Genomic DNA, 12,287 nt, shown 5'->3' with positions numbered 1-12,287 from the left:
AAAAGGTCATGTGTGCAGAATTGAATTAAAAAGCAGCCAAGTTGTGCAGAACCTTGATTAGACTACACTTGTAATCATAGAATCCCTACAGTGCAGAAGTAGGCCATTCAGCCCATCGAGTCTGCACCAGCCATCGAAAGAGCACTCCACCTAGGCCTGCCCTGTAACCCTACCTAACCTGCACATCTTTGAAATGTGTGAGGAAACCAGAGCACCCAGAGGCACTGGGAGAACATGCAAACTTTCCACAGTCACCCAAGATTGGAATCGAACCCGGGTTCCCAGCAATGTGAGGTAGAAATGCTGTGCGCTGTGCAACTGTGCCGAACTTGGAGTTCTGCATACGGCTCTGGTTTCCATATTAGCAAAAGGTACTGGAGTCTGGGTGAAAAGGATTCATAAGGATGACACCAGAACTGAGGGGTAATAACTACCGGGAAAGATTGAACAAGCTGGTGCACTTTTCTCCAGAAAGGGGAGTGCTGATGAGGGGTGACCTGATTGAGGTCTTTAAAATTCTGAAGGAGTTTGATAAGATGAATGTTAGAGGTGAAAATATTCACACGAAGGCCTGAGTATAAGTTAAAAAAGCAGTTTATTATATCAGAATTCTGGGAGAAAAGGCCTGAGGCTTCACAGCCTATTGACGGCACCCTTTCTCACTTGAGCTAAGGCTCACACGGGTTAATATACAGATTCAAAAGCGAAATCATTTTGTAATCTCATTTACATACAGCCAATCACCTTTATTCGCGTCACAATTCATTACATGCAACTAATTAGTCCTCCATTATCTCAGTCCATGCCATAAATGGTTATTAGTTTGTAATCTACAGCCTTTTCCTGTTGTTGCTAATCCTTTAGCTTGTAGCTAGCCGGGCCAAGCAGGGTTATCTTAAGGCATTTAGACCTTGGGCAAAGATTGTGAATAGTCCATTGTCTCTGGGTCAGCACCTGGCGATGAGCCATTTGTTTTCCACGCAGGGCTGTCTTCAGTAGCAGACACAGAAAGCACATCGAGCTGCAAAGTTAGCTACAATTTGCAACATAGTTAAGAATTAGTTGTATAATGCAAAAAGCAGGATTTCCCACCAACATGTCCCACAGTCATATAATGTGAGAGACAAATTGAATATAATGTGAGAGACAGAATTGAATATAATGTGAGAGACATAATTTTCTCACCTACAATGAACAAAGAGAAGATGATTTTACTTGTGGGGTAGGCCAGAATTAAGACATAGACATAGAACAGTAGAGCACAGTACAGGCCTTTCGGCCCACAATGTTGTGCCGACCACCTATCCTAATCTAAGATCAACCTAACCTACACCCCTTCAATTTACTGCTGTCCATGTACCTGTCCAAGAGTCGTTTAAATGTCCCTAATGATTCTGACTCCACCACCTCTGCTGGCAGCGCATTCCACGCAACCAGCACTCTCTGTATAAAGAACCTACCTCTGACATCTCCCCTGTACCTTCCTCCAATCACCTTAAAATTATGGCCCCTGTGACAGCCATTTCCACCCTGGGGAAAGGTTTCTGGCTATTCACTCTATCCATGCCTCTCATCACCTTGTACACCTCTATCAAGTCACCTCTCTTCCTTCTTTGCTCCAGTGAGAAAAGCCCTAGCTCCATCAATCTTTCTTCATAAGTCATGCCCTCCAGTCCAGGCAGCATCCTGGTAAATCTCCTCTGCACCCTCTCCAAAGCATCCACATGGAATGAAAAAAATCCAGCCTATAATGAGGCGACCAGAACTGGACACAATATTCCAAGTGTGGCCTTATCAGGGTTTTATAAAGCTGCAACAAAACCTCGCGGCTCTTAAACTCAATCCCCCTGTTAATGAAAGCCAACACACCATATGCCTTTCTTAACAACCCTATCAACCTGGGTGGCAACTTTGAGGGATCCATGTACGTGGACCCCAAGATCCCTCTGTTCCTCCACACTTCCACAAATCCTGCCTTTTACCCTGTATTCAGCATTCAAATTTGACCTTCAAAAATGAATCACTTCACATTTATCTAATGATGTGATTTAACGAATCGCCAAATTCACAAATCTCTGCAAGTCGCTTGGGGGTTGCGACATAAATGTGGAATACTTTCCCCTTCTGATTCTTTTGATGAAATCAAACCTTTCCGCAATAAATAATGGTGCATAACATTTTATCCAATTCTTGATACGTCTTATCCCCAGGTTTCTCGGGCTGAACCAAGATTCTTAACAAATTAAAAGTCTTGCTTCCAATTGTACTTAGGAATGCAGGGACCGTAAAATCTTCCAAAGCTTTATTGGCTAAAATATTGGAATCTTTCGGAGTTATGTGAGTCTTCATCAAATGAGTCCATCGCACCAAAATTTGCCACCATTTGTAACGGTGTCGGAATGTCCTCCACAACTCTCCTCAAATTAAGTTATGTAAAGTTGAATTACCAATTTGTAACAGCTTTAATTTGCATTGCAAGCTGTGAGGATCCTTTATTCGCTGCCCAGTGCCTTACTGTACTGCACGTGGCAAGATCAGCAGCCTGAATTCCTTTCCATTCCTGCCCCAAAACCCTTACTGGTTCCAGTGACAGGTGCAATGTCTGACCTTCTGTTAATCTGCTTAATAAATTGACCTGTTGAAGCTGCTCCACTCTTCTACATCAACTCTACAGCAATAGTCGAAGTTTGGATTTTCTTTCTTCTGAAAATATTTTGTTTTCCAGATCTATACCTTGGTGGCAGTTTTTACACTGTTGTATCTTTGAGACTAACAGATTAACAGAACAAAATAAATAGATTGCAGTTGCATTAAGGTTGAATGCAACATTAACTGCCGCTTGACAAAGTAGCCTACTTGATTGCTACCCCATCCATGACCTTCAATATATACTCCCTCTACCACTGACACAGTGCAGCAGTGTGTACCATCTACAAGATGCACTGGAGCAACTCAACAGGATTCTTGGACAGCACCTTCCAAAGCTGTGACCCCTACCACCTAAAAAGGACAAGGGCAGCAGAAGAAGGGAAACCCCATCACCTTCACTGTCGCTGGTTAAATATCCTGGAACTTTAAGGGGTTATAGAATGAAGATCTTGCTGAAAAAATGACATGGGGCGTAATTTTCCACTCTGCAAAGAGTGCTGGCTGAGGCAAGAAGACTAGCATGTAACTCTAAAGCTTCACAGCAAGTTTTCCCCCTGGATAATCTGGCATTCAGTGTCATAATATGCACCCATGCACATCATGAGGTAAAAACAGGCAGTGACAGACTTAGCCAATCAACATACAGGACAGAACACAACCAATCACCAGACAGAACACCAGAGGGGGGTTTCCGACTATAAAACATATGAGGCATCAGCACTCCGCGTCTTTCCACTGGTGACAACTGTAGTGACAGTCAAGGTGTGTATATCAGTCAGCACCTTCTACACGTGGATCAGAGCTAGTCTGTTCTAGTAAGTTAGAGTTAGTACACTTAGAGTAGTAGAGTGTCAATCTACAGTGTCCAGCTTGAACCGGATGCTGCATTGGTTGATTTGTACGACAGCACGCCATTCATCCGCAGAATCCACGTTGAGGAGGGTAGGCATGTTGCTGAATTTGAAGAGGCTTTGTCATACGTGGTAATGATGCCCACACGATATGGAGACACCAGGCAGTTGTCCTCTGGATCCGTGGTGTTACTAGGTTCTGAATCTAGCAGCTCTTGTTGCACACTTCAAACTCGTTTGCATTGGAACTGGGATCGCTGGCCCACGATCGGAGGCACAGACCTGCACAAGGCTGCATAATGGCCGGGCTTCCCACAATTTAAACATCGCCTGCCTCTTGCAGGGCATTGTCGCTTTACGTGGGCGGTGCCGCAGTTCGGGCACGTCATGACGTTGACGTCGTAACACTCCGTGCGTCGTCGCACATGCGCAGTGCAGTCATCCGCCGCTCGCTCCTGCTCAGTGTGGTCTTCGGCCGCTTCGTTCTCCCGTCCATGGTGCGCATGCGTGGGACTCCGGGAAAAGTGCGCAAAATGGCCACTAGACACCTTACATGTACATATGCATTCACTCGCCATTTGCTGTAAATAGTTATATCTGTAAATATGTCGTATATGCTCTAAGCAACCGACAAATTTTTTTTTAAAAAGGGGGATGTCATAATATGCACCCATGCATATCTTGAGGTAAAAACAGGCAGTGACAGACACTCAGGTTAGCCAAACAACATACAGGACAGAGCACAACCAATCACCAGACAGAACACCAGAGGGGGTGCTTCCAACTATAAAACACATGAGGCATCAGCACTCCGCCTCTTTCCACTGGTGACAACTTTAATGACAGTCAGGGTATATATATCAGTCAGCACCTTCTACACGTGGATCAGAGCTAGCCTGGTCTAGTAAGTTAGAATTAGTACATTTAGAGTCGTGGAGTGTCAACCCACAGCCAGCTGTGTGCATTGTTACGGAAGTTCAATAAAGTGTATTGAACCAATGCCTACGTTTGGTGTATACTTTACCATTCATCTGCATCCTGTTGCAGTCCGTGTTACCCCAGGGTGAATAACACGACATTCAGTGCACAGGAAATCTGGAGGTGATGCCCAGGCATTACTCTGGCAGGGTGGGCCCTGATCACAGAGTTCAGGCACCATTTTAAAGGGTGCCTCATCTATACTTAAAAAATGCATCCCCCACTCCCTCACACCAGGACCCCCCCCCCCCGCCTGACAGATGAGGGAACCCACTCTCACATGCACCGAGGTAACCCCCACCCTCCCAAGGATATGGTGAACCCCCATATGGCACTCCCCAGAAGGCTTGTCCCTGGACACGTATCTCAACAAATATGTTGGCCTTCATAACGAGGATTCGAGAAAAGGAGTCGGGATAACTGCAATTATACAGGGTCTTGATAAGACTACGCTTGGGATATTGCAGTTCTCGTATCCTTAACTGAGGAAGGGTGTTCTTGCATTAGAGTGAGTGCAGCGAAGTTTTACCAGACTTTCTTGGGATGGTGGAACTGACATTTATGGGAAGATTGAGTCGGTAGGAGAGATTGCTGGACGTCAGAAGAATGAGGGGAAATTTCATAGAAACCTATAAAATTCTAACAAGACTAGACTCGGTTGGTATAGAAAGGATTTCCTGATGGCGAGGGAGTCCAGGGCCAGGGCTCACAGTCTGAGGATACAGTGTTAACCTTTAGGGCTGAAATTAGGAGAACTTTCTTCAGAGGATGGTGAGCCTGTGGAATTCAATTACAGAAAGAAGTTGAGGCCAAAACATTGTGGCCGTGATTTTATGACTGCGTTATGTTTAAGCGAGAGCGCGACGAGGCTGTTAAAAATTGTGGGAGAACCAAAAAACAAGAAGCGCGCTGGGTGCCAATCTGTGTGCGATCTAACCTGTCTTGTCCCGTTGGCAAACAGCCTCATCTGAAAGATGGCACCCCTTGACAATGCAGCATTCCCTCAGTGCTGCTGTTGACCTAGATTGTTCTCTAGCCTCTAGAGTGGTTTTCAGACTCACCGCCTTCTGTCTCAGAGGTGTGAGTGCGAAAACTGAACCAGGGCCCACACTTAGCTAACAGAGGAAAGAGGCAGCCTTCACCTGCACTGTGAATCCAAGGAGTTTACCTCTGTTACCTTGATCAGTAGGTTATTTTGTTTATTTGAGAACATTGGGACCTTGACATCATCCCTAGTTTGAATTGGTTTGTTGCTGCCTGGTGATCAGATTATCTTAGTTATGGTACTTTGTTACAGGTGACTGGGATCCTTAACCACCAGCAAATGCAGGGTGAATGACTTCGATCATCGTTGCCTGCTGCTGCTCCTGGGAAAAAAAACGCTTCTCTGTGTGCATGCACCTCCCTCATCGCGGTCGGAAGCATCTGGAACAGTATCACCCACTCTCACCCAGCTCCTTGTGCGTAGAGATGCAGGATGGACTTGCCATTGGCTGGAAGGTCAGAATGGACTTCTGTTGAAGCATACCTGCAGACAACGGCCACTGGCTTGCTATTTATTCACTTCTCTCTGAACATAATCGTGGGTGTTGTGATTGGCTTCAGTGAGGCCTTATTTGCACTTGTCTCCCTCGCCACCCCTTACCGTTTGGTTGCTTTCCTTTTGCCTGAGTTTTGGACCTGGGCAAGGCCCAGGCGACTTTCCATCCATCACCCTGAGACGGAATCACCCCTGCACCCCCCACACCCATCGATGGCCACCTCGCCCCTCAGCCAAGAAAAATTAACCAGAAAAAAAAATCTAGCTGCTGGAGTCTTTGCAGAGCACAATACGAGGAAGAGAGCAATGAGGGCATGAGGTGTCTCCAAGGAAGGAATAATATTGTAAACTGGATCTGGCAAGTGTGTGACAACCTATGTGCTGTTCAGCAAGAAGGACCTATCTGCCCAGTCAGGTATTGGGAGAAAAGTCACACCGTGGAGGAAATGATCAACCCTTTGAAGCAACTATCCCCAACGAATCGGTACAAAAACACCTGAGACAATACATTTGAAGTTCTTATTTATTTATTCAACCCCAGCACTGAACCAACGAGTTAAATTTACAACCAGGGGTTTCCATGGAAACTGTTTGATCTTTCAATGCCAGAGTATCAAATGTTTAGCACGCTTGCCTCATTTTTACTTCTACTGTAATGGATTGGTCTGTGGTATCAGAGGCTAGGAGATATTGGCCGGAATTCTCTGACCGTCGGGATTCTATGTTCCCGCAGGCAGCGCACCCCCTGCCTGTGGGTTTTCTGTGGGAATTCCCACTGACAAGCGGCAGGAGTAGAGAATCCCGCCGCCAGCGAATGACGCCCCGCCGTGAAAACGCGGCTGGGGGAACCGGAGAATCCCACCCATTGTGTACATGTCTAACTGTCCTGAAAATGCTTGTCCATTTCTTTTTTCTCCCAGCTTGTTTAGGGTGATCAGGCGATATATTGAATAATAAATGTCTGAATACTTTTAATCGGTTTGATTCTGTGTTGAGCTTCAGTCTGTGATGTACAGGAGCCATGTACAGCGCACATCTGGGGAATATAGTTAGGGCTAGATACCATCTTACCCAGACTCTTGTCCATAAGAGTCCCTTTCCTTTTTAAAATAAATTTAGAGTACCCAATTATTTTTCTCCAATTAAGGGGCAATTTGGCATGGCCAATCCACCTACCCTGCACATTTTTTTGTGTTGTGGGGGTGAGACCCACGCAGACGTGCCAAAAATGTGCAAACTCTACACGGACAGCGACCCGGGGCAAGGATCGAACCCGGGTCCTCGGCACCGTGAGGCAGCAGTGCTAACCACTGTGCCGCCCCAAGAGTCCCTTTCCAATGGGGTACTGACACCTGTGGAACCACTGGATGGACACTTGCTCATCACACCACCACTGAAGCTTGCCTGCGAGGTTACAGGATGGACACTCAACCCAGGTCTTTGCCCAGGGATGGCGACTTGCTTGCATGGTCACTGGATGGCCATTGGCCCTTAGGGTTATTTGATGGACATTTACCCATAAGGTAACTGGATGGGCATTCGCCTAAAGGGTCACTGGATGGGCAGTTGCCCATTGGGTCATTTGATCGATAGCTAACCTGTGGATGGTATAGACCCCGGAGAGGGTAACATCTTCTACTTCCCACCCTTCAGCCAGTGCCTCAGTGGCCTTCCACCTCTTGTGGCCACATCAATTTGACCTGGGACTACATGGAGCCCACATCCAGCTGCAACCTCCAATCCACAGGATAATGCAGCCAGTTGCCATGGCATCCACAGTGAACCTTCTCCATCATTAATGATCCAGTGCTGTTCCTCAATGTCAGGTCTTTGCCCAGGCATGAACTCAGCTTTACTGGTTATACCTTTTGAAATAATATGTGTGCTATGATCCCAGTTGATATAATTAGATGGGAAGATTCCAGAATGGAACTCTGGCTCAAAGACCAACTTTTACTTTTCGTAAAACGTGGAGGAACAAAGTCACAGGACCACTAGTTAGTTTTCACAACAAGAATTTTTTAAAATATTGAACATGGAAAAATTGTATTTTGATACAGTACTCCTTTATTCCCCCCTTGTTCAATAATTACACAAAGATTTTAAGATTAACACCGATTACAGCGTACATCTTAAGCTACAATGGTCTCATTAACACAAAGTCTCTTTGTGCACACAGATTAGCTGTGGTCGAATACACTCACTCCACTCTGAACCCAAGTTAGTGCCCATGGATTTCTCCTCAGAATCCCCCCCCCCCACCACAGATGATTTTCACGTGAATTTCCAAATTCCTCTCCCAAAAAACTCACTTTAAAATCTTTGTTCACAATAATGCTCTCCATTCGCACGGTAGCATTGTGGATAGCCTAATTGCTTCACAGCTCCAGGGTCCCAGGTTCAATTCCGGCTTGGGCACTGTCTGTGCGGAGTCTGCACATCCTCTCCGTGTGTGCGTGGGTTTCCTCTGGGTGCTCCGGTTTCCTCCCAAAGTCCAAAGATATGCAGGTTAGGTGGATTGGCCATGATAAATTGCCCTTAGTGTTGGGTTGGGTTACTGGGTTATGGGGATAGGGTGGAGGTGTTGACCTTGGGTAGGGTGCTCTTTCCAAGAGCCGGTGCAGACTCGATGGGCCGAATGGCCTCCTTCTGCACTGTAAATTCTATGATTAAAAAAAATTCTACGATTCGCGGTTTGCATTCTGAAATCCAGTCCAGGTTTTTCAAATGACTTTTAATAAAAGCTTCCATTACACTTTTAACAGTGAATCCAGTCCAAGCTTTACACCACCCCTTGAGGATATCTTTGTTTGACTGCTGTACAAGCTGTTCGCAATAGCTTTAACTCTTGATTTCCAGACTCTATTAAGATGGTATCAACCCATTGATTTACCTATGAAGTCTGCTGTCCTACTTTAAATCTGGTTACTGCAATTGTCTCTTATAACTTAGAACACCTTGGGTAGCATGGTTGCACAGTGATTAGCACTGCTGCCTACGCCGCTAAGGACCCGGGTTCGATCCCGGCCTCGGGTTCGATCCCTGTCCCGGGTCACTATCTGTATGGAGTTTGCACATTCTCCACGTGTCTGCATGGGTTTCACCCCCACAACTCAAAGATGTGCAGGGTAGGTGGATTGGCCATGCTAAATTGCACTTTAATTGGGGAAAAAATAATTGGATACTCGAAATTTATTTTTTAAAACTTAGAACACCTTGTTTACTCTTCCTTGAATTAATCTGAACAATACCTTGGTCAAAGGGTCATCTGGACTCGAATTGTGAGCTCTTTTCTCTCCATACAGATTCTGCCAGACTTGCTGAGATTTTCCAGCATTTTCTTCTTGGTCTGTGTTCTATTCAGACGTCTTAAGACATTCTTTCTGTCCCAATTCATTGGATATCTTCTCTGGCTCTTTAGGAAGCCTGCCTCTTTGCAGCTCCTGTCCTGTCCAGCCTGTCTTCTGGTAGGTTTGAGAAATGTTCACTCACTGGTGTCCTGTCTTCAACTGCAATCAAGTTCAGCTAAAGCTAAGAACAGAAAGCCTTCCTACCTCAAAAGGGCCTCCAGTTGCTAAGCAACGCCCACACGCTTATGCCTTTTATTTATTCTTCACATTGTAACCCTCTCTAAGTACAATAGAAACACAGTTGGAATTGAAACCAACCCCCACACATACAAATGTCGTGGTCCAACAATGAATCTAACTCTAGGTTTTACCTCTCCTTCCACAGAAACATGAAATGAAACCCACTTAAAACAATACCTTATTTCTAATGTTTACCAATACAAATATAAATCCTTTAAAACTACCTTTTGTTTTCCAAACAATCTGTAAGCGAGTCTCCTCATTGAATGGCTGCACGCTGTACAATCTGAGCTGCTGAAGGAATCTTTAATTTATAAGGATCTTAACCTGTCGAACTACGCCAAGTTTGGGGGAAACTTAGTTGATGAATCAAGTCCTGGCGCAATACGACAAGTTGTAAGATTTGTAATATTTCTAGACTGTGTTAAGTTGTTTGATTCCTTGTATTATTCGACTGTGTATAGTTGAAGGAATTTATATAATCTCTGCTATTCGGTTATCAGTAGCACTTTGCGAATACTGGAACTCAGCAGAAATTTGCAGTATGAACTTCTCAGGTGCCAAAAAGAATTGTTTTATTTGTAGTCGCTTGATTACAATTTGAAAGTCATTTAAAAGGCAATTCGTAGACAATTCGAAGCTTTCAGAGAATTACAGACATTATCTTTCTTTGCTTAGGCAGACAGCTCGAAAGTAACTTTTAAAAGGTCAAAGTCTGGCAATGAAACATGAAGAGAGAGAGAAAGCTAATTTTCAGCTAAACTCAAAGTCAAAAGTGGACTAACATCACTGACACAGATTGTTAGGCTGACAGAACTCCCAAAGACAATTACCTAGAAACTAAACACTAAAACAAAACCTACAAAGACAATGCTCACAAAGACAACAAAACCCAAAATGGCGGGGAGAAACCTTTTAGTTATACACTTTCATATCTGTCTTAAGTCGTCTAATTACACCCCAATATAATCCTAATTGGTTTGGGTTAGACTCAAACACATTTGATTTGATGGCAAGCCGTCCATCTTCAATGTGCAACATCTGCTTTTCTGACCCAGCTGTTATCTGCATGGAGAACAATGTTGCTGTGTATTCAGTCCCTGTCCTTGACAATTAGCACAAGCAGTGTCAAATTATCTTGCTGTTTTAATGTCACACTGTCTTTGAAAATATGCATTTGCCAGAACAACGGACTTCAGTAAAAGTGAATTATGCTGTATAAATGGCTATTAAAAACTGGGGCTCAACATTTATGCTTAAACAGCTATCTTTTACCTATACTAGTTGTATTTGAAATACTTGGCTTCTACAGCTGCTGAGGTCCGATACAGTGTGGGTTACGTATGTCTCTCCTGTCATTGGACTAGTAATCGAAAGGCCCTGCTTAATGCTCCCGAGATGTGGGTTCACATCCCACCATGGTAGCTGGTGGAATTTAGAAATTCAATTAATAAAATTTGGAATCGAAAGCTAGTCTCCATAATGGTCACCATGATAACTATCATCTATTGTCGTACAAACCCAAATGGTTCACCAGGCTTTTTTAAGGGGAGGAAATCTGTTGTTCTTACCCAGTCTGGCCTACATGTGACCTAGACCCACAGCAATGTGGTTGATTCTTGGCCCTCTGAAATGGCCGAGCAAGTCACTCAGTTCCAGGGCAATTAGGGATGGACAGTAAATGCTGGCCTTGCCAGTGCCCCCATCCCATGAAAAAATAAAGGAAAAGAAAAAAGAAATAGCTCCTTAACAGTCCTAAATGGCGGTGCGCCATGCTGGCGCAGTTGTTAGCACTCTATCCCAGCCCCAGGTCACAGTCCATGTGTAGTTTGCGCATTCTCACCCCCTCAACCCAAAGATGTGCAGGGTAGGTGGATTGGCCACGTTAAATTGCCCCTTAATTGGAAAAAAATAATTGGGTACTCTAAATTTATGAAACCTGGGCGGTTTGCATCAACACTGCTAGTCACAGAATCACACAGTGAAGAAGAGGCCGTTCAGCCCATCGAGTCTGCACCAACACGTGAAAAAACACTGACCTGCCTACCTAATCCCATTTACCAGCACTTGGCCCATAGCCTTGAATGAATATTATGACGTGCCAAGTGCTCATCTAGGTACTTTTGAAAGGAGGCATCTCGTCTCTACCACCCTCCCAGGCAGCTCATTCCAGACTGTCACCATCCTCTGGGTAAAAAGGCATTTCCTCAAATCCCGCTAAACCACCTACCCCTCACCTTGGACTTGTGTCCCGTTGTGACTGACCCTTCAACCAAGGGGAATAGGTGCTCACTATCCACCCTGTCCATGCCCCTCATAATCTTGTACACCTCGATCAGGTCGCCCCTCAGTCTTCTCTGCTCCAACAAAAACAACCCAAGCCTATCCAACCTCTCTTCATAACTTAAATGTTCCATCCTGGGCAACATCCTGGTGAAACGCCTCTGCACCCGCTCCAGTGCAATCACATCCTTCCTATAATGTGGCACCTGAACTACACACAGTACTCCAGCTGTGGCCTCACCAAAGTTCTATACAACTCCAACATGACCTCCCTGCTTTTGTAATCTATGCCTCGATTGATAAAGGCAAGTGTCCCATATGCCTTTTTCACCACCCTATTAACCTGCACTTCCACCTTCAGAGATCTGTGGGCACGTCAAGGTCCCTTTGTCCTTG

General features: G+C 45.0%; 1 protein-coding gene across 2 annotated transcripts in view; it reads left to right on the top strand.

The window, feature by feature from the left end:
• Window positions 1-6,993, top strand: part of il34 (interleukin 34) — a 78,799-nt gene extending 71,806 nt beyond the window's left edge. For both annotated transcript variants that reach the window (XM_072466803.1, XM_072466802.1), the window contains one exon: window positions 5,776-6,993. In XM_072466803.1, the coding sequence (XP_072322904.1) occupies window positions 5,776-5,792 (17 nt within the window). In that variant the 3' untranslated portion in view covers window positions 5,793-6,993. The remainder of the gene's footprint in view (window positions 1-5,775) is intronic.
• The last annotated feature ends 5,294 nt before the right edge of the window (window positions 6,994-12,287 follow it).

Source organism: Scyliorhinus torazame, chromosome 10 (genome assembly GCF_047496885.1).
Source record: "Scyliorhinus torazame isolate Kashiwa2021f chromosome 10, sScyTor2.1, whole genome shotgun sequence".
NCBI lineage: Eukaryota > Metazoa > Chordata > Chondrichthyes > Carcharhiniformes > Scyliorhinidae > Scyliorhinus > Scyliorhinus torazame.
The sequence above is the reverse complement of the archived record's forward strand: the minus strand, read 5'-3'. Positions and strand labels throughout refer to the sequence as shown.